The following is a 22545-nucleotide window of genomic DNA, read 5'->3' as shown; positions in this document are numbered from 1 at the left end:
TATGCGATTGGATATTTAATTCTTAATATTGATTATTTACTTAAATTTTATCGTCTGAACTTAGAATAAATATGGCTCTCAACAAAATTGCATTGACAATTTTGGCCAATTTGAGTTGATATATATTGAATAATTTTATTTATTTCCCCACTGAATAATTTTTAAAAAAAAAAATAAATCAGTTTTCTAAAGGTGTAAATAATTAAAAGAAAAAACATGTCTGAGACGACCTCACAGGTCGTATCGTGAGACGGATCTCTTATTTGGGTCATCCATGAAAAAATATTATTTTTTATGCTAAGAGTATTACTTTTTATTGTGAATATTGGTAGGATTGACCCGTCTCACAGATAAAGATTCGTGAAATCATCTCACAAGATACCTACTCATAATTAAATGTTTAAAGTTTGGTGTATGAAGAACAAATGAAATAGGCATGTAGTTTTATCTTCACCAATGAACAATATATACATTGAATAAAAAAATTTCATCACAATTTGGAACTTTGGTCACTTTGTGATAATTGCCGTCTCAAAACCCTTCTCATAACTTTGTTTGTGGCGGTTCTTGGAAGAGAAGGGAGGGGAACTACAGCAGAAACCTGCAAGTTCTGTCCTTTATGAGAATGGAATGGCCGATTTAAACGCACACACGACCGAAAACGAATCATGTCATACCTTGAACAAAGGGTTCAACTTTTTCTGAAGGGCTGAATTGAAAGTTGCAGCCAAATTACTAATGTCCGGTAATGGCTTGTGGGGCTCAGGATCTTTCAGCACAACAACTACTACTAACCGCTCTGGTCCACCATCAGGAGGTGGCACGCCAACCGCTGCCGTTTCTAGGACACCAGAGTCGACTGCATTACAAATGCGCTCAATCTCAACTGAGCTCACCTGAATGGAAAAGGATAGTGCGGCATCAAATGTTTACATCTATCACGACTTTACGAAAGTAAACCAATGGGGAAATGCTCAAGTAATGTAATACCCATCACAAATTGGTTTGCAGTTTGGACATGTTTACAAGGGGTATAAAGTGAATTACTCTAACAATATGGGTAAATTACTTTTGTAAATGGGAACAGAATTAGAGTAGTTGATATCAGAGTCTTATCATAGAGAGTTTTGCTCACAAGGGCCTGCAGGCCCAAGGCTTAATAGTACACCCCTGATGTTTGCTTTGGCAACAATTTCCGCGCGGCAGCTCAATTTTACTAACAGACCTTAAAATAGTACACCCCTGATGTTTGCTTTGGCAACAATTTCCGCGCGGCAGCTCAATTTTACTAACAGAGCTTAAAGCATGTATAATAACACCTTTTGCTCCCACATCTGATCAATCTATATACCTATAAAAGTGTGGATTACTCATTTGTTTTCCAATTATGAAAAGACATAAATGTCTTCTTTGTTAATATGAATTCAAAAAATCATATAAGGATATATATGTAAAATTGTAACAAATGCTAATAAATTATCATCACAACATACATTGATTGTAGTAATTTATACCGTTTCAATAATAAAATATAACTCCTATATTAATTTTAACAAATACTTGATATTTATACTACATTTAAATGTTTTATTTTTTTAATTCTCTCTCTACATTTTTTAATGATTTTATTATAATTTTGTAATTATATTTTTATTGCAATTTCTAATTAAGTAATAAATAAATTATAGCATTACAAGAAGATATATAAAAAAATTTAATTATATGTCCAATTGTAGAATAACATGATAAATATAAAATAATATGATAATGTGAAGTTTAATACTAACATATTTTATGGGTTTAAACAAAGAATTGAAAGTAAATAGTTTAATAAATTTATTAGAAGAATTTATATCAATAATTATGAATGTCAATATGTTAATAATATCATAAAATATGAAGCTCTTGGAAAAATTTGGAGAGTTTGACTATAGTAAGAAAAGTAAAGATTTTAGTAGCACTTTTATAAAAGATTATACATACGACAAATTTATAAATTCAGTACACAAAAATTTGGTGATATTTGAAATATCTACTCCTATAGAAGTATGGATGATAGACAAAGTTTTGAATAGATATTCGATAATAAAAAATACATTAGAGAAATAATATTTTCTTCATACATAATTCTTACAAAAATATTAAAAGAATAGATTTTTTAATAAATCTATATATTTTCCATTAAAAATATTAAAATAATATATATTTAACTATTATATTTATAAAAGTGTAAAAAGAATAACAAAGTTTTTTATTGTAAATTTTCTACTATTCTCATAAATTTTGTGTTGTTAGATTAATTGCATGAAAACTTTTCTACACAATCATTAAATACATGAAGATCATAATAATGTTTTTATTTTTTAATAGAAAATTGCAACATAAGAAACTTTGAAAATAATGTTACATAAAAATTGAATAAAATAATTGATGATAAAAATATATTAGAGAAATAACATTTTCTTGATACATAATTCTTAAAAAATATATTAAATGAATAGTTTAATTAAAAAAAATAATTAAAATATTAAAAGATTATATATTTAATTATTATACTTATAAAAATGTAAAAAGAATAACAAAATTTTTCATTGTAAATTTTCTACTATTCCCATAAATTATGTGTTGTTAGATAAATTGCATGAAAATTTTCTACACAATCATTAAATACATGAAGATCATAATAGACGTTTTTATTTTTTAATAGAAAATTGCAACATAAGAAACTTTGAAAATAATTTTACATAAAAATTGAATTGATATTTGATAATAAAAATACATTAGAGAAATAACATTTTCTTGATACATAATTCTTAGAAAAAATATTAACAGAATATATTTTTTAATTTTAAAAAATAATTAAAAATATTAAAAAAAACTACATATTTAACTATTATACTTATAAAAGTGTAAAAAAATTAACAAGATTTTTCATTGTTAAAAGCAAATATTTTTTAAAAAGTTTATTCACCACATCTAAATTCTTTCCTGATCTCAACAATATACAATCACTAAACACATAAAAATACGTAATATATATATATATATATATATATATAATTGTAATTGATGGCTTAATGAAAAATATAAATTATATACTTTTTAAAAAATTATTCATTAACTAATGTATATGAAAATTAATTTATCTATGATATATAATTCTAAAGCAAAAGATAAAAAAGTTTTGTAGGAGGATAAATAATATAATTTATTCGTCTAATATGACAAAAGACTAAACCAATATAAATAAAAAAAATGATTCAAATTATTTTTAAAAAAAATCATATTTTAATTTTTTTAAAATAATTAATATTCTCGTGCATCGCACGTGCTTCTTGCTAGTTTAACAAGTGTATGAAGCTCTGGCATACCTTTATACCCCCAAGATTCATAGTGTCATCAGCGCGACCATGTGCACGATAGTATCCTCTTGAAGTGCGCTCAAAGACATCACCATGTCTTCTGAGAACCTAATAGGAAAAGATGAGGAAAAAGACTGAAAATAAATAAGTACCGTAAACAATTCATGGTAGGAGTCGGAGAGAAAAACGGTCAGCAGTGCACCTTTCCATTCCATGATGGCATATGCTTAAAGTAGATATCATCGTGGTCTGCATTAAGTAACGTGCTTGAGGCTCCAAACATAAGTGGACCAAGGGCTAATTCACCAGTTCCAGGAGCATCTGATGGCTTCATAAAATAGATTATACAGATTGTAAATTCACAAGTTTCTCAGGGGGAAGGGAAAGTGAAACAGCCACTATGCTTCATCTTCCTTTTTTATTTCATTCAAAATACTGAACAAATGGAAGATTTTCTATCAACTTAACCGCATATGCACTTGGAACATTTGAATATTTTCCAAGAATAATTTGAATAGCATGCACAGCTAATCTGAACACAACTCAAGTTTCAGGAATTCTTACAATTGGAAATCCATCCTCTCCAAGTATAAATAGACTACAGCCCATCGCAGGTGTGCTAAATGCTGCAAGAGATTGATTCTGCAACAATGAACCAGTAACAAATCCACCACCAATTTCAGTGCCACCGCAGTATTCGATTACAGGCTTGTATTGAGCCCTCCCCATAAGCCAAAGGTATTCATCCACATTAGATGCCTCCCCCGTGGATGCAAAGCAACTATCACAGGTCAATAAATGCATTATATTTATATCAGGGACATTTTGTAACAACATTAAATGCATAAACATACATTACGTGAATAGTCACTGCAGCAGGTTTGTGATACAAATAAGAGAACTGACTGATATCATTTCTAAGAAAACTAGGACAATCTAAATGATATGGGTTCACTCACTAAAAGCTGAACAGGAACAGTGACGGATGATTTTTAAAATAAAACAAAACATCAATATAACGTACCAATAGGGTTAATTAATATTACCGATTCAACCAGTCAATTTCCAACACTCTATCAATCATAACACGGACTGGTCAAATTCATGTGCATGCGAGTATACAATGAATCATGTAAACTTCAATCTCCAGATGCTCCTACTGATTTTAAAGCAGAACACTCCACCTAAACTCTTAACAACCATAAATAGATTAAAAAAATTAAGAGACAAGTCACTTTTAATAGCAACCTATGAGCTCAAAACAAATTACCACCTACCGGATGGCTGACCAATCACAATTAGCTGTTGAATTTGTATTTTTCCATGCCCTTACGATACTTGGGATCACACCTAGCATTGTAACTTTTGCATCCTAAAATGTACAATATTTTTTGAATCAGTGCGAAACAAAAAGGTAAGACCAAATTAAACCAAACCACAGGACAAACTGATTCAAACTTTATGTGTGCCTTGATACTTAATATGCCCTAATTGATATAAATTTTTAACTACTCTACAATATTATAGGTATAAAAAGAAGAATGAAAAAAGACAGTGATTATTCTCTCTTCTTTCACGTCATATTTACCATCATTCATAATTTATTCCTTTATTTATCACTTTTGCCTCCAAATCATAGAAAGTAAGTTGATGGTATAAATAAAATATAAGTATAAAGCAATATCAAGTACGCTGATTAAAATTTGAAGTTCAAATAATCATTACTTTTACCTTGTCTTTTGATATGAGCTAGTAACAAACCCTTCTGTTTCTTTTTTCATTTTCAAAATTTAATGCAAAAGTGCAGATGATGTTGCTTAAATTGGAAGGGATAAAGGTTGTATACAATCCACAATTTTCATAGAAAGTTCTCACCAAAATGCACCTCTAAACAATAAAACAATGTCGATTACTATCTCACCTGGACAAATTTGGCAAACCCAGAACCAAGGGGAGATCCATTATAAAGAGCCATAGAAGCACCATTTAGAAGTGAAGCATAAACAAGCCAAGGACCCATCATCCACCCAAGATTAGTGGGCCAAGAAACTATATCACCTTGGCGAATGTCCATATGGCTCCAACCATCAGCGGCAGCTTTGAATGGGGTAGCAACAGTCCATGGGATTGCCTTTGGATCCCCTGGGGTATAGAAAACCACAGTTAGTCTGATAGTTTCTTGCATTTATAGGAAAATTCTTAGACATACAGCAGTTTCTGCCAAATTAACTTTAGAAAGCTGCCAGTAAGATTTATAAAGCATGCCTATAAAAGGCCAATGAAGAAACTTCACTCACAACGACAAAATCAAGGACTGATCCATGTTAGTACTCCATCCTGCTACTGAAGCAAAAGAAGTCAAATACTTGATGTTCGACAAATTTTTTTATGGTTAGGTACCAGAAGAGCTTCTTAGAAATAAATTTGAAGTTGACCATTTATTATTCATCACTGACAATTTTTGGTTATTATAGTCTAATGGAGAGCGCTGGGAGAATCGAAATGTAATGCTACAATTGCACTACATAAAATTCAGTAACAGATCTACTTTATGTTACATCATCTGAAGCAGTGCAAAGGTGGAGCAGATATCACCAAACATTTTAACATGACAAATTTTTGGAGACTTGCATTTCAGTATATGACAGCCAAGGCGCTAGGTATTTCTTGTTGCAATTATGACTATGAAATGATAGGTCATTGTGGTACAGATATGACCGAAAATTTACCATGACAATTTTGGAGATTAGCATGTCAGTATGTGAAAGACAAGGAGTAAGGGTAAGGGTAATGGTAATGGTAAGGGTAAGGTATTTCTTATTGCTGTTATGAGTATAAGACTATGAAACATTTCTGAAACAAGCACGAAACTTTAAAACCCCAACTTACCTGTAGTTCCTGATGAGAAAAGAATATTAGTGAACGTGTCAACTGATTGTTCAACAGCAACAAACTGGATCTCTCTGCAAGTTTCTATCGTGTTGGTATGAGAGAGTAAAGTTTGAGTTTAACAAGATTCTAAGATGACTCTCTAACGCTATTCCTGAACTGTTTATCACTACTAGTGAATCATGTCTCCTTGACATGATGAGAATGCATAACCAAATTTGAGGGGTGCGTAAATGATGATAGAATTTATTGTTTGTTTTACATAATACAGTTTTATTTGGAAACGACAACAGAGGGAAAATGTGAATGAATAGAGGCATATTCTATTTAAAAGCAATTCCATAATACTTCCATTTAAACCTGTTCTGGAACTCAGAGTAGGAGAGCTTACATTATATCACACAACAATTCAGGTAGAATGAAGTTTCAACAACAATAAACAAATTCTCATACTTCTGTGGAACAAGAAAGAATAAATTTCATATGGTTTGCTCTCTAGAATAGAGCAGTTCAAGCAAATACTATAAATAATAATATTGATCAATATGCTTACTTTGAAACATTTGATCTTCCAAGAAAATCATTCCACGAAATGTCCTTATCACGCAATTTCATACTGGAGTCGGAGCCTTCAGTTGGAATTACAATTGCCATTGGGGATTGAGCATCAACAACTCGACTGTGGTATTAACAATAAATATGGTAAAAGAATGATAGTAACAGTGGATAAAAACATAGTGGGAAATCAAAGAACTCTGGATGTAGTGGCTGAGGTAATTTGACAACTGAGATTGCTTAAATTTGACTAGGAAGAACAACTAAACATGATAAAGTAACAAGGACACAAAGTGATGGCGCAGTAGCAACTTCCCTATGAAACTGACTTTCCTTGTGTCAAATATTCAGCAAAAGTCATTGATATGATCATTTTGCCAACCATTAATATGATCATACAAGTAGTAGAATAGCAATTGCACAACAGTTTGATGTATTTTGAGGTGGAAATTAAGTAGCAAATCATGATCAACACTTCTCTTTTGTGGGGGAACAGTCAAAGAAAATATTTGAACCTAAAAGATCATGGAGATCAGCTGTATACTGTCGCAGGTAGCTATTTTATGGAGATTTCAATGCAGAGCCTTTTATTCAATGTCACAGGGGTCTGCTTTACAAATAGAGTAAAAACAGTTCTCTCCATTTTCATGAATTTCCCGACTTGAACAGATAGGGGCTCCCTTGACCAAAATTTGCTAAATTAACATCTGGATATAAATTTTTAGATTTTTTTTAGCCAGTTCCTCCTTGGTCTCACTTTCCTTTATTTACGATTTACCATCCAACATATATATGGGTTATAGAGGTCATAGAGCTAGAATGACAAAAACTGGGGATGGTGGGAGGGTAAAGAGAGAGATAAAGACAAAAATAAACGAGAGAAAGTTTACCTGTACAAAGGAATTCTTTTATCACCGCGAATGATAAGATCCTAGATATGATAGCACGAAGGGTGAGAGAACAAAAATTAAGAGAAACAAAGATGCATATGTTAATGCAGGAGAATATGCCCCTTCAACATGTTTCCAACCAAAACACATTTCAAAATTGTAACTGATTTGTTATCCATATATGACTAATGTTAGAACAACTAGAAAGTACAATAGGGAGAACATATTAGAAAGTACAATAGGGAGAACATATCAATTCCATCAGTCGTAATAAAATACAAAATGACAACTGATAATTGCCGAAACGCAGAGAGCGATCTATTGCTAAAACTCAAAAAACAGAACTACATATTTGTTGTACTTCCCAAGAACATATTCGAAACACTAAGGCTGACTTTTTAAGTAAGAGGCAAGGATAAACAAGTATTTTGGAGATTAGGTTCATTGGCGGGGAGAATATAATAATTGCGTAAACTTCTTGAAACTGTACTGACAATTTTGAAGGTCACAAAATAATCATGCTTTAGCAACTAAGTTTCTTCAGGTTTCTCTGGAAAGACCAGTTTTTCTCGTCATGATTATGGAAGTGTGAAGCATAGTTGTCATCAGTGGGTAAGTTTTACCATTGAAAACTATAGGCCCATAACTTGCCTAATGATCTATCACTATCATCAGGACTTCTCTGGTTCATGGGGAGAACAGACTCATGTAGAAAGTCTTTGATAGTTCAAACTCGTTTTATTTAGAAAATACTCTTACGTAGTGGCTTGATATTTTGAGTTTAAGAAACACTGTAAGCTACCATGATGCTCTTCTATTGAGTAAAGGGAATAACCTGAGTAAAAATGGCTTTGGCTTTCGATATTTTGAGCCTTGCAGATATTTCACTTGATGCAAAACTATCAGCAATAGACACAACAATGTAACCAGCAAGTACTATGGCCAGGTAGATCACCACAGAATTGACATCCATGGGCATATCTATGGCAATAGCCGATCCTTTCTTCAAAGCCAGGGTTTCAATTGCAGAGGCAACATGCCTAGGAAAAAAGATAGTAACCGGTGTTTCATATAATCCAAACACTATACATTTAGATCTCTTGAGACAAGGTGTTTCATATAATCCAAACACTATACATTTAGATCTCTTGAGACAATGAGCAGCAAAGAACACAAAGATAATGTGAATGATAAAGGAAAATATTAAAGCTCAAGAAACCCACTTTAAAAAATGATGGAAAATATAAATGAGTTTCACCTGTCTAATACTGAAAAAAACACAAATAAAAATTACTTTTTCAGTTAAGATTGTAGAAATGGTACAGCTTACAAGGCTTGGCTTTAAGGAAAAAGATATTTTAGCCTTGTCAAGGCTGATAATTGAGATTAAAAGCTCTAATTTAGTTCAGAGAACCTATTTGATGCCAATTTTATGAAATATATAGTGTTATCTACATGGTTTCTGCTTCAGCATCTGCTAAATCTTTTATCAACAAAATCAAGAGATGAATACAATTATAAAAATGAAATTAAATCTTATACATTTGACTGCCAAATAATTCAAATGTGTGATCCCCTACTCTACTGTTTTGCCTGCTTGTGGTCTCAAAGTTGGGATGTCCAGTATTTGCTATCAAGATTGCATCAGACGCAACTTTACAGGGCGTTTCACCTTAGCTTATCAGACATTCCAAACATTTACCAAAGAAATATCAAAAACGAAATAGTCACAACAACCAAGTACTCGACACCAAAATATCATACCAAACTTCAGCACGCAGCTCCTTGAGGGTCATTTTATTCACCGGTAACTCATCTTCTCCTTCATACCGCCATATCAAGGCAGTGTCATCAAGATTCCTTTCACCGCTTGGATTCAGGCAATTCTTTGCTGGATTGGTGCACGCCTGGGGAAGCCAGTGGCCACCAGGGTAAGTAGGACCCTCATGCAAAATGCATTCAGGAGGAACTGAAAATGATATCTTCATTTCCGCTAGTACAGTTTTCCAATAAACCTAACAAACGCAAAGAAGAAACATCAGATGGAAAAATGTACTTGCATTCTTTAATTATCAAGTAAAAGTACTTAACCTATCAATACATTCCAACCTCAGGGTTTGAGACTGAAAATTCCTGAAAATCAATGAAGCTTGAGATAGGATCCACATATTTTGTCCCAAAGAATTCACTTCCATGCTTCACCAGTAGTCGTCCAACATTAGTCGCATTTGCACTACCACTGTATACAACATTCATCATGATTAGTTTAAAAATGCAGATCCAAATATTTGAATAACTATCTTGATCTTGTATCTCTAAAGTACACCTATTTCACTTATTTTGCAATTTCTATTTCTTGTGTGCTAGTGTAACTGCGAACCATACAAATGATCAATCCTTTCTACAATAAGTAAGCAATCCTGTCGACTTCTACATAGCTAAATATGAGAAACTAAAGCGATAAATAGGCAAAAAAAAAACCCAAAAAAAAAAACTAATGCTGTATCTAATCGATGGAGTTCAGAAAGAGAAACGAAAATGTAAAAGTTGCCAAGACTGAATCTTTTCGCAATTTTTTCCCGATAGAAGATGTTGGAAATAAGTACAAAGTGTTTAAGTACTACGAGTTATGACTTCATCACGGTCGTTCGCAATCACACCGGAAACAAAAATGAAATTAATTATACATACGAGTCGGGTGACCAAGCCGGCGGGTCGGGTCCAAAGTTTTTGTAGCAGCCGTAGTACATCATCTGATGCAAAGAAAATGGAAGCTCCGGAGTGAGAAGGTGCTTGGAGATGTCGTGCCATGTCTCGGGAGTTCCAGTACCGGAACTACGGATTATTCCGGCGAGTTTGCGGTGAAGTTGATCGGAAACATCGTCAGGAATGCCCAGCGCCGATATATCCTCGGCGGTGATACAGTCGAGGGACTTGTAACTTTCACTCGCCATTCTCCCAAACCTTCTTTCCACGCTATCTCTGTGCCACTGCCAACAAGAAGCATAAGGGTTTGTTTCAACCTAGCCGAGTGCCTTCACGAGCAATGAACGGCCCGGATCACTCCACATGAATGATTCGGGCCTACCTCCATGTAAAAAAATAAAATAAAAAATGGTTCGAAAAAATCCGAGCAGTTGGATCGACCCCTGCAGCCAGTGCCCGCAAGAGTAAGGTCGACCGAACCAAGAATAAGCGCTATAGCCCAAAATATTATATATAATAAATAAATAAATAAATAATTATGTAAAATTGTCAAAATAAAATATTGACAATTGATTTTCAAAAAATAGTATTGATATTTATATGAATAGTAAAAATTAACAAGAACTTTACATTTATTGTTCTACCTTATTAATGTTTTAACACAAAGATTTGTGTTAAACGATCTCACGGATCGTGTTTTGTGAGACGGATCTCTTATTTGAGTCATCCATGAAAAAGTATTATTTTTTATGCTAAGAGTATTACTTTTTATTGTGAATATCGGGAGGGTTGAAATGTCTCACAGATAAAGATTCGTGAGACCATCTCATAAATAAAGATTCGTGAGACTCGTATATACAAACAACTTAAAAATTTCAGATAAATAACATTACCACTATGTGAATAAGAATAACCATGGGCAGGTCATTTTGGACTTGATTTGTCCACACCAAAACTCGAAGATCCAATCCGGTTTAGACTCGTTGATTTTTAAAAAACAAAAATGACAGTCATTAAACAATTAAAAAATATTTAAATTTACTAAATCATCAATGTTATTTTCCAAATTTATATTCATAATATTTAGGGATACAAAATATTATCATTTAAAATATATTAATTTCTATTCAACATTCAATTCATTATAGAAAAATCATATTATAATATAATAAAATTATTTTAATTTTTAAATATTATGAACTAAGTAGTAAAAAAAATAAATATTAATAATATATATTATTAAGATATATTTGTATATATATAATAGTATTAATTCATTCTCTTCTTACATATGAAAATTTCCAAAACTCTATAAAAAGTAATAACAGAATAATACCATGATAAGAAAATCAAGTACATTTATCACAGCAGTAACAGATTTTATCTCTGATTTTCAAAACATAATGATTTTACATAAAGGGTTTTTCGTTTTTTAGATTGTTGATGTAATTTTCCCTCGAAAAATCATTTGAAAAAAGAATTATATGTGTATATATATTCCCTAGAACCAATACACTTAATCAGAGCCACCCGGAAGTAACTTGGCCGAGCTTGGTGTGCCGAATCTGCGAGTTGGTGTCGTGATAACTTTCGAAGGTGATACAACTTCAGCTACGGCGAAACTAGCAGTATCCGCCCCTAATCGGCTCTGCAACCAGCCATTGCCACCAGAAAAGCCGCCACTCATGATCCAGCAATTATTGAACCCGAGACTTGTCAGCGCTCTAGCTACTATTTTAGCTGAATCTGTATACCTGGACGACCATTTTTCCGCATGAGAATGGGGCGCGGCGCGCCTTTGTGTACAGACAAGAATTACAAGAAAGATACAAGTTTAAGGTCCAGTTTTCACTCACGAGTCCATTATGACGATGTTGGAACTTTTGCTTATCTTCTTGAGATAAGATATCTTCATTGCAACGAGTTCAGCTTCCACTATCTTGGTACTTCTGACCAGACCTTTCAGCTTGCTCGGTAAATCTTCTAAACTTTAATAGTCGAGGGAGAAGAAAAATTAAATTCGATCAACTGCCTAAAAACCACTTTACAAAAATAAAACTGATTTAGTCTATATAGAAAAAGTGTACAACATACGGGATGGAGACCAATTTGTTTTTCGCATTTGAGGGAAGGCGAGGGGTGCCATCCTTGCTTTTATCCTTTTCTGGCCTTATATCTATCAACATGTAATTCTTTGTGGACATCAAATCCAAGGTTTGAGCAGGAGTCAGATCACCTGGAGAAGCATCCAAAACAAATGAAAAAATTTGATCCATAATTGCCATTAGTCCTTGGCTCAGTTTCATGCAAGCACAATATGATGTGGATCGAAAAATTCCGAAGAAATTCAGAGAGTGCCTTAAGCTCGGATAAATATCTCATGTATCCCACATCTCAAAACCATTAAGGTGCCTCTCAGTTTGAATCTTATACAGATATTTCTCGAACTTGTCAGGAGTGGAGGAAAACTACCGCCATTAAGTCGTCTGCATTATTTTTCGGACCTCGGCAAGATGGCAATCGATTCATGGAATACATTGCAGGTCAACTTAGTCAGCAAGATAATGAGGTATTTCAAAATATTTCGTATTCATGCCAATCCCACAGGCTTGAGGACTTAAAATAATTCGATTTTCTTAGTTCATTCAATTCATAGAGTAAGCAGAGTAGTCCCCTGATATTTAACCATGCTATTGAGGAAACTAGAGATGCTCAAATGGATAAGCACATATAAGTTACCTTGGTATCTGCGAAATTTGAAAGAGATGGCAGAAAAGACAGGAGGGAGCAAGAAATACGCAAGAACTAGCGCACCACCAGTCCCTAAGATCACACTGGGCTCTGCAGATAATATGGTTTCAGCGGTGGAAACGGCTACTGGTTTGGCCTTAACAATAACTTGTGTTGTTTGCTGCGCCGCGTCAACTACCGTCTACAACAAAAAATGATCATTTAGCGGGGACCCAAAAATTTTGTTGAAGAGGCGAGGCGATGCATCTTGAAGGTGACAAGAATTTTAGGAAAATTACACATGAAACTTGAGTTTTTCTATTATAGATGAGAAACCATCCTGTCTGGTAGCATTTGTTAAAAATGGCACTTGGACCTAACTCAACCCAAAAGCTAGCTCAAGGGGGATGATTGTCCAAGACCATACATACAACTCTCAGTTATTTATGCAACCGATGTGGGACAATTAACACACCCCTCTCACGTTCAGGAATGAATATCTGGGGCGTGGAGTTTACAAATGACTCAATTATGGGCAGAACGGGTGGCCTAATTATAGGCAGTCCAACGAATAACGATGGAACCCGGGCTCTGATACCATGTTAAGATTGGAACTCGGACCAAACTCAATCCCAAAAGCTAGCTCTGGTTGAGTGCATAATGTACATTTAGACGAATACTACATGAAGTACTTGACAAAGCACAATGGCACTAACAATTAACTTTCTCATAAATCATCGCAAGTTTACCTTAGCTACTGTTTTCACTGGCTCAGTGTCGATTCCGGAACTTTCAATGGCTTCTTGGGCTTTCTTAGAAGCCTCGGAAAACACTGGAGAAGCTATCTTCACGGCCTCGTCTCCAGCTTGCTTTAAAATTGGTAGTGTCGCATCGACACCCGGCTTCACAGCTTTAACAACAGTTCCAATCACTTGCCCAGCAACACTGAAAATATTAGATCCCACTTCTAAAACTTGATCAATAGTTGTCGCCACCTGAAAAAACCAAGAAAACTATGAGGTTTGGAGAAATGGGTATCATTTATTTTCTCCAGAAAAATGTGTTATTGGTATGGATGAAAGAGCCCTCAATCTTCCTCGGAAACGATTTCAAATTCTTTAACATTCTATGAAGATTAGTGAAGTTGGAGCTAAACACAAAAATCAGCAACTAAAAGAAATTCCAAGAATTGGGATATATGTGAAATTGAAAAACATCACAAAAACGTCATTTTTCACAAACTATATCCATTAAACCAAAAAATTACACTGAATGGGAAATTGTGCCTTATCGATAGAAGAAACAATCTGTTCCTTGGGGAGTGTTACAGCTCTGGCTTCAAGAGGCACGGCAAAGGGAGCAAAGAGGGGCAATGCAGTTGTAGCAGACAGTAACAAGGAGTTGGGTTTCGATTGAGGCTTCGAAATACTGAGATTAGTTGTATGAATGGAAGTCTTCAGCGGCGACACGGATGGCGGCGGGAAAGGTAAAGAACACGGTGGTCGCGCGGTGGCTGTTGCTCTGAGGGCCATCACCTAAGGCCTCCTGCCACCACTCACACTTTGGTTGGTGTGAATTGGTCCAGGCAAATGACCGGTAGTGATTGTAGAAATTCTATTATTCTGGTAATTAAATATAAACCCAACGTGGCAGTTGTATTGTTAACTGACCTCTAAGTTCAAGCCACGTGGCGTTCAAGATTAGATTTTGGGATTTAGCAGTGTCTTTTCTTTTTTAGATCATTTAGTTGCTTGCCGTGAGACGATAAAATTTACAATTATAGTATTAGATTAAGAAATCAACTATCGTATTAAGAAGTGAAAAAAATGTTGCGTGAACTAGAAAAAATTTTTATAAAGAAAACAAATTGCCTAACCAAAGCACACAATTTACAAATGGTTTGCATTGGCAAAGTGTCTGCTTTTTCCAGGATGAACAGCCGCCTTTTGCATCAACAAGCAGCAGATAAAGCATTTGATAGTCATTCTCTACGTTTGCTGTCAACCTTTCATCTTCTTGAGAGAATCAAGCAAAGAGCTAGTTTCTTGGTTGTTGAATGACTTGGCGAAAGGGTTGGAGGGGCGACTAGGGATTTGTTGATTCGTCTCTCTTGACTTGGTTTCTTTTACACTGTTGATATCCTTCAAACTCCTCGAATTCCTCACTTCAATGGTCTTTCCTGGTGCTGTAGTTTGATCATGTTCCTTTGTTCCATTTGAGCCTTTGGCTGGCTCCTCTGCTTTTTGTTTCCTTGTGAAGAAGGTGGACGACAGTTTGTTTGATGGAGGTAAAATGTTGTTGTTTGATGTTTTGGTAACGTCTTCTTGTGTTCCAATTGCATCTATGGCTGGCCCCTCCACATTTTGTTTCCTTGTCAAGATGGTGGACGACGGTGTGTTTGATGGAGGTGACATGGTGTTATCTGATGTTTTATTGATATCTGGTGCTGTAAAGAACTTGGTGGGTGCAGCATTATTAGCTCTGATAGAACCTTCACTGTTTGATTTGATGTGAGGGAGGACTGTGTTACCAGCGGCTTCATTGAGCAATTTTTCCTACAATTGTAAAATTTGATAATATTCAAAGTACGCGAAATGTATGTAATAAAGCCACCAGTAAGAACTCGGTTGGGGTCTCACCTCGAGTATGTCACTGAATCGTTCAGCCAGATTTGGCAGTTTTAATGCTGTCACAAGCTTTATGGCACCTCTTACAGATTTTTCTAGTGAAAGAAGTTTCACAAGTTCGGTTGCTCTTACAAGTTTGTCGCCTGAAAAAAGTACATAATGATAGAAATTAATCCCTTGCCTCTTCACATTCATGAATGGGGTTAATATACAATGTACAAACGTAAATTAAGGCTAGAGATATGTACAATAATCAAGCTAATTATAAACATAAACTAAGCCTAGAATATTGCTAGAATAATGTACAAGCATGATTTTAGGCTAGAATAATTGTATTATCTAACACAACATATTCGGTTATTCTGGTGTTTCATTTGAAACCAAGGGAAAAGGGAAATGAAACCATCAAGATTGCTGCACACTCTTTACTCCCAGTCTAGTTTGAGTCATATGACGCATCAATTTCATTCTCTTTTTTATTTCCCATTGACACACGAACCCAAGAACAAATTCCGAGACCAACAATTTTAATCAATTTATGCTAGTGTGAAACACTCACCATTGCAACAGGACGCAATGAGCCTCAAGATGCATCTATCTAAGGAAGTTTCCAGATCAAAGGCCTCATCATCAAGAGAGGTTATATCATGGCCGAGAGCTCCCATTTCTTCTATGCGTTTCTGAATCTGTGAAAATATCGGCATTGATTATCAGCAACAATACATTAATAGATTCCAGAAGAAAGCACAGAGAATGAAATTAAGTAAATTCATCTGTTTACTGTCTAAACATTGTACAATTCTTAGTCTGATTATCTAACATAGCATTGGCACTATAGCAGAACCATTTGATGATATTGATATCTTATTAATCTTATAATGATCTATAGAAAACAAAAAGCAAATCCATCGAATAAAGTAAACTTGCCTGGGAGAGATGCATGTTGTGCATGATAAATTCATTCTCGAGACTATCTGCGCCCAGGTCAGAAGAAGCGAGAGGAAATGTTAAGTCTAGCAAGGTGAGGACGGGCTTGGGAGTGCACTGAGAAAAGACAGTTGAAGATATAATTCTTTGAAGTTAAGATGCTGACTTAGCAAGACTGCAGTTTATGAATAACCATAATACCTGAGGGAAGGATTCAGGAGACTTGCAGACAATGCAAAATAACTTGCTTGTGTTCAGTCCAACGACCCAAAAATTTTCCTCAGACTTGTTTAATTTGCTGGCACTGATAAGTGCGAGTTTTATACCTATGTATTGATAAAAATTTTGATAAAAGATGTACGCTTTAAAAATATTACTGGTACCTGAAGAGTGGGAGCCAACTACCCCCATATAGATTTGTGTACACCCTCAAGACACCCTACATTTATGTTTAATTTAAAACTCAGATGTATACATTTTTTAAAAAAAATCATGCATTTGAGGTCAGAGTTTTGCACCTTGGAATCAAACGAACTTAGTTGTCCATCATCACTAAAACCAAACCATGTTAAACAAGACCCAGGAGTCAATGGAAGTCTTCCTCTGAGAGGTTGTGTCCCATTCTGAATGTTGAACACTTTAAATTCAAGCATCTGCAAGAGGAAATGTTTTAAAGTCAAAACAAGCTGACCTTTGGAACATAATTCGAACTTCATAACATAATAAATGAGCAAAGTATGCCTTGTCTCACGCAATGACTGAATAAGCAATGAGGATTTTGGAAATCCTGGTATGCTTCTTTAAGGCCATCAAGGATAGGTTTTCAATATCAAATCCGAGATTTCAATAACTTTGTTCTTTTCTTTTGTATATTATGATCAGTAAGATCTTATGATATTGATGGATCCAACAATCAAGGTTTAAGATCATACTTAGTGCAACTATTGACTTATAAATCAATTATCAAACTTTCAGATGAAATTACCTCCAGCTTTCAGAAACAGGTGTATGCCCGCTTGAAATTTTTTTTATGCATAAAAAAATAGACCCCTTCCAAACTCACGAAAATAGAACACTGCCGTATTGTATTTTATTCTAGACAAACATCAAAAGAACATTTTTCGTGGTACCTGCTCTTCTGAAGGTAGAGAAGGGGAAATGTGCATGACAACCGCTAGCTCATCCTTGAAGCCCGCTGCTGTAACCACTGGTCCATCAAGAGAGAGTACATACCTCTAACAAGTGATATTGTCAGATTGCAAAAAGAAAAGTCTAGTATTAAAGCGTCCATTGAATTATTTGTAAGTACAATGTTGGAAAATTTTGTTGGACTAGTCAACGAAATTCAGAAACTAATGATAAAAATTTCTCAAACCTGCAAACCACCATGAGTGAAGATGCGGAGAAAATTAATGCTGGTTACAGCAGCAACCCATGAATTTCCTAATGCTACTGCTCTGATTTCTTCCCCTTCAAATCGCATAGACCACTAAATTTGCACAAAGAGATTAACATCAGCTATGGTTGACTAGACATTTATTTTGTCAAATCACAAAACAAGGGAAGTAAATTAGAACATCTATGATAGTGGGATGCAAGGAGGTGATAATGCATGATAGGATTATGTTGAAGAGGGCTAACCTCACTGTTATTAGCCCAGGTACTGAATGGGCGAAACATAAGTGTGCTCATATTCTTCTCTCCTTTGCATGGATTAGCAAATGCACAGCCATTTTCACTTATAGAAGCCATTGTGAAACCAAAATAATCAGTCATAGCAGGAACACGTGGACCACTGCTAGTATCGTGGAAATCTATCTGCAGTTAATCATGAATTAATTCTGTTAACAAACCTCACTCCAGTTAAAGCAAGTCTCATGCATCGATCTCTTCATCTTAAATATCTATAAAAGGAGATTCAGTTTATCATTCTTCCTTTTCGCTTCCTTAAGTTCAGAATACCTCTATATGTGAATACCCATCATGCTCCATTGTGGTTATACTTCCAAGCATATTGTAGCACAGAAAGTTTCTCTTTCCATCCTTTGCAGGAGTAGCTCCTGGCTGAAATGCTTCTTGCATTTTTGGCCCCACCTTTGATATCACATTTCTTGACCCAATCTTCCCATTAGCAAGGTCATCTTTTTTGCTATGGTAGGACTTTCTGCGAGATTCAAACTTTAGAATTGATTCCAACTCATCATCACTATCTTCTTTCCATTCATCCTCGTTTTTCTGTTGTTGACGTAACCTTTTTCTGCTGGGCGGCAATGATTCATCAAAACTATCTTCATTAAGATCACTTAAACTACCTGATGCACTAGGTTCTTCTTCCTCATCAAACAACAGAAAGCCATTTCCATTATTTGAATGCAATCCAGGAATATCTTCAGTTGGAGACTTCATTGGCGATGGTACAGCTGGCTCCCACACCCCATACTTCCCCATAATATCAATAACTGCAAGAGCATTGCCATGTGGCTTCCACGCCATGCAAGATATGTACTCACTAAATTTCTGCCTATCAATGTCCAGCTTCTTATCAACATCCCAGATAAGAATCTGTTTGTCTAAACCAGAAGTAGCCAAATATTTCCCATTAGGTGACCAAGATAAGAAACAAATAGGTTGTAGATGATCCCCTCGAAGAGAATACGACCTCTCAGCAGTATCTCTATCATACATTACAACGTCGTTTTTCAGACCTGGTACTGCTAATATTTCTCCATCAGGACTCCATGCAAGTATATTCATTACTGAAACATCAGAACCATTATTAGGAGCTATAGCTTTCAGGACATGAAGGGTACTTCCAGACTGAAGTTCCCAGTAAATGACAGTCCCAATCGAATCGAGTGAAGCCAAGTATTCATTCTTCGGATCAAAAGCTATGCTAGTGATAGATCCTTTATGTCCTTTGAGAACTCTAGCAATCGTACCATCAATTGTATTCACAAGTTTTATGCCCTCATCGTCACCAGCAGCAGCCAAAACTGTTCCAGATTTGTTGAATGCAAGAGTGCGGATGGGTAACGTGAATCTGGTGATGTTGGTCTCAAAATCTCCACCTGCAGAAAGATGATAATGTAGCATAAGTACACAGTTACCTTCCTAGAACGTAAAGTTCCTTGATCTAAGTAAACAAACAGTATCGTGAGATTACAAAGGGGAATAAGAGACAAAAAGACTGAAAATGCGGGAAAATTAAAGTACATAAAAAAAACTATGTGCCGGAAATTTGTAACAGTCAGCTTTAGCAGTGCACATCCAAACTCTGAAATCCAGAGTTATTTAGAAAACATAAGATATATCTCACATTTACATTTTTCCACATCTCAATTGATCGCTTCCTGCATAATTATAAGCTCACAAAAATCATACTGGCAACCATCAAATTCAGACAAAAGACCCCCAAAATCGTAATCCGGCTGCTCTTGTAGCAAATGAAAAATAAATATTACCAGGAAATTTGTATAGCTTAACGGAATGGTCTAGAGAACCGGAAGCGAGGCAGGTAGAATTCGGACTAAGGGCCAAAACCGTGACACCCTCACGATGATTGTTAAGAAACTTCGGCGGATTCGACGGCGAAACAGAATCGTGAATGCAGATCGAGTTGTCGGCGGACGATGCCGTTACTAAGTGCTCGGCTTTGGAGTCCCAGAGAACGGAGCAGAAGGAGGACCCCCCATCTTCACCATTCTTGTGGGCTTCTCGGAGCTTCATCGTCCGGATCTTCATCTTCTTTGCTTCCTTCGTTAGGGCTAGAATCTAGTCTCCTCTCTAGGGTTCCATCAAAGGGCGAAAATGGTAGTAAAGGAACAAATAAGCAGAGAGTCCATTGGCGGGAGATTTGCCTCTGAAAGCTTTGGGCTATTCGCGGGAATTGAGTTGACCAATTGGGCCATGTTTGGCTGTTTTTCAAATATTTATTTTTTCTTTAAACAGTTTTATTATTATTATTATTATTATTATTATTATTATTATCAAAGAGTTTGGAAATTCAAATAAAAAGGTACAATAACAAATAATAATTAAATACTAAAGTTTCATTGTTATTTTTCAATGAGATGCAATTTTTTATATTTTATTCAGTAGCAAAAGCTTGTGTGAGACGGTCTCACGGGTCGTATTTTGTATGACGGATCTCTTATTTGGGTTATTAATGAAAAAGTATTACATTTTATGCTAAGAGTAATACTTTTTATTGTGAATATCGATATGGTTGACACGTCTCACAGATAAAGATTCGTGAGACCGTCTCACAAGAGACCTATTTTATTTAATTTCAATGTGGGTAAATGAGACTTAAATGTATAACAAGTTTTATCTAATTAAATAGTTTGTTTATATAAGTTGCTACTAATTAATATTAATGTCTATGTGTGCATCGAAAAGGTAGTGGCTGTGAAATCTCGAAAGGTTTATTTTTGTGTTCGTTTAAAAATTTTCAAAGCGGGCGCACCATCTTGTATTTCATTCTAGACAATCATCAATTTGAAATTTGAATCATATAAAATATGAGTTCACGCGCAAAAAGATTTAATTCAAAATTTCGGATATCTTTTAGCTCACTAGCATGTAGCGCGTTACGAATTAATTAATTCATGCGATATAAAATATGAGCTTACGTGAGCATTACAAGTGTTACATGTTAGTTACCATAAATTAAAAACTCTAATATCAAATCTATAACCTCATTAATTACTAATGGGCAAAAACTTGTGTGAGGTGGTTTCACGGTCGTATTTTGTTAGACGGATCTCTTATTTGCGTCATCCATGAAAAAATATTACTTTTATGCCAAGAGTATTACTTTTTATTGTGCATATCAGTAGGGTCGACCCGTCTCACACATAAAGATTCATGAGACCGTCTCACAAGAGATCTACTCTTAGTAATATGTACAATGCATTTGTTGAGGTCACTTATATTTGCTCAAACGAGCATACATAGGAGTTGAGTCTCTACGAAAGAAATATTTAATCCTCATCTACATATAAATATAGATATATATAGCATGATCCAATTGACTTCATACATAAACAATAAATTAAATAAAATTTAGTCCATATAATATATATATATATGTTTCCATTTGCTGTGTTCATCTCTGTAAGCTCACACCTAACACGACACTCATCTATTGGATGTAAATTTTGATATATTTCATCACATCTAATAATAGGTGAACGTCGTTTTAGCTGTGAGCACAGAGAGAGCACATCAAAATTGTATATCGATATACAGCATGGAGGAAAATTGTTTCAATAATCAATATATGTGTGAATACTTCTTCAGTTATGGCTGGGTGGATGTGCCCTTGGAGAAGTATAATCTACAGCAAAAGCCATTAAAATTTGTTTCCGATGCTCTTCTTTTTCCTCCCCTTCAGCGCCGTGGATTAACGCAGACGAAGTAGCTTCGGTATTTCGCCGCCCTTTCTGATCAGCAGTACCGCCGTAACTCATTCTTCTTCCTCCGATTCTATACGTTTTAGCTGCTGCTGCTGCACTTGGAACATCACCACCAACAATATTCTCCTGCAAACAAAATTCGTGATGCCGATGTTAAGTTCTCGGGTCGATCGACCATTTGTAAATCGTTTCAAACTTAAAATTTAAGTTGATGATGCAAGAATTTATTATAAATATACACTCTAAGATCCTTTTTTCAAACATACTCCCATTTCGAGTCGAGAGATAGATAAATAGACACATCCCACCACACTGATCGGGGCGTTATACATGAACATGAAATAGTACCTTTTGTGAACTGAAGCTACTGCCTCCATGGACTAATGCAAATTCTTTCTCTGTGGCAACCACACTGCTAACTTCCAATACTGCTGAACATAAA

General features: G+C 35.0%; 3 protein-coding genes across 3 annotated transcripts; all 3 read right to left on the bottom strand.

Moving 5' to 3' along the window:
• Positions 1 to 420: 420 nt before the first annotated feature.
• On the bottom strand, positions 421 to 11334 carry LOC142520573 (putative acyl-activating enzyme 17, peroxisomal). Its single transcript, XM_075623611.1, has 15 exons — positions 11296 to 11334; positions 10388 to 10686; positions 9806 to 9935; positions 9461 to 9711; positions 8532 to 8736; positions 7697 to 7737; positions 6805 to 6930; positions 6252 to 6325; positions 5284 to 5504; positions 4640 to 4734; positions 3927 to 4143; positions 3565 to 3690; positions 3372 to 3470; positions 678 to 896; positions 421 to 601 (listed from the first exon to the last, which is right to left on the bottom strand). The coding sequence occupies exons 1-15, from the start codon at positions 11317 to 11319 to the stop codon at positions 491 to 493; spliced, it is 2238 nt and encodes a 745-aa protein (XP_075479726.1). The 5' UTR covers positions 11320 to 11334; the 3' UTR covers positions 421 to 490.
• A 380-nt stretch (positions 11335 to 11714) lies between these two features.
• LOC142520099 (calcium sensing receptor, chloroplastic) lies at positions 11715 to 14751 on the bottom strand. The gene is made up of 6 exons (XM_075623072.1): positions 14419 to 14751; positions 13882 to 14127; positions 13142 to 13334; positions 12497 to 12638; positions 12259 to 12390; positions 11715 to 12156 (listed from the first exon to the last, which is right to left on the bottom strand). The coding sequence occupies exons 1-6, from the start codon at positions 14662 to 14664 to the stop codon at positions 11919 to 11921; spliced, it is 1197 nt and encodes a 398-aa protein (XP_075479187.1). The 5' UTR covers positions 14665 to 14751; the 3' UTR covers positions 11715 to 11918.
• Positions 14752 to 14961: 210 nt separating this feature from the next.
• LOC142520098 (protein ENHANCER OF LHP1 1) lies at positions 14962 to 20531 on the bottom strand. Its single transcript, XM_075623071.1, has 12 exons — positions 20148 to 20531; positions 18649 to 19754; positions 18328 to 18504; positions 18062 to 18175; positions 17817 to 17921; positions 17205 to 17339; positions 17070 to 17125; positions 16888 to 16990; positions 16687 to 16803; positions 16319 to 16445; positions 15772 to 15902; positions 14962 to 15687 (listed from the first exon to the last, which is right to left on the bottom strand). Exons 1-12 carry the CDS (start codon positions 20425 to 20427, stop codon positions 15133 to 15135), a joined length of 3006 nt encoding a protein of 1001 aa, XP_075479186.1. The 5' UTR covers positions 20428 to 20531; the 3' UTR covers positions 14962 to 15132.
• Positions 20532 to 22545: the final 2014 nt, after the last annotated feature.

This window comes from Primulina tabacum, chromosome 12 (genome assembly GCF_025594145.1).
Source record: "Primulina tabacum isolate GXHZ01 chromosome 12, ASM2559414v2, whole genome shotgun sequence".
Lineage (NCBI taxonomy): Eukaryota > Viridiplantae > Streptophyta > Magnoliopsida > Lamiales > Gesneriaceae > Primulina > Primulina tabacum.
Note: the sequence above shows the minus strand (reverse complement) of the source record. Positions and strands in the feature narration are given on the sequence as shown.

Excerpts from the sequence above, each read along its gene's own strand:
- LOC142520573 (XM_075623611.1), bottom strand. The coding sequence starts at position 11,319 with ATGGTTATTCTTATTCACATAGTG. Across the intron at positions 9,712-9,805 it reads TTTCAGTCTCAAACCCTGAG|GTTTATTGGAAAACTGTACT; the intron begins GTTGGAATGTAT and ends TGCGTTTGTTAG. Across the intron at positions 897-3,371 it reads TGAATCTTGGGGGTATAAAG|GTGAGCTCAGTTGAGATTGA; the intron begins GTATGCCAGAGC and ends TTTTCCATTCAG.
- LOC142520099 (XM_075623072.1), bottom strand. The coding sequence starts at position 14,664 with ATGGCCCTCAGAGCAACAGCCACCGCGCGACCACCGTGTTCTTTACCT. Across the intron at positions 14,128-14,418 it reads TTGTTTCTTCTATCGATAAG|GTGGCGACAACTATTGATCA; the intron begins GCACAATTTCCC and ends TGGTTTTTTCAG. Across the intron at positions 12,391-12,496 it reads AACAAATTGGTCTCCATCCC|TTTAGAAGATTTACCGAGCA; the intron begins GTATGTTGTACA and ends CGACTATTAAAG.
- LOC142520098 (XM_075623071.1), bottom strand. The coding sequence starts at position 20,427 with ATGAAGATCCGGACGATGAAGCTCCGAGAAGCCCACAAGAATGGTGAA. Across the intron at positions 16,804-16,887 it reads CTCCTGAATCCTTCCCTCAG|TGCACTCCCAAGCCCGTCCT; the intron begins GTATTATGGTTA and ends GTCTTTTCTCAG. Across the intron at positions 15,903-16,318 it reads CATTGCGTCCTGTTGCAATG|GCGACAAACTTGTAAGAGCA; the intron begins GTGAGTGTTTCA and ends TACTTTTTTCAG.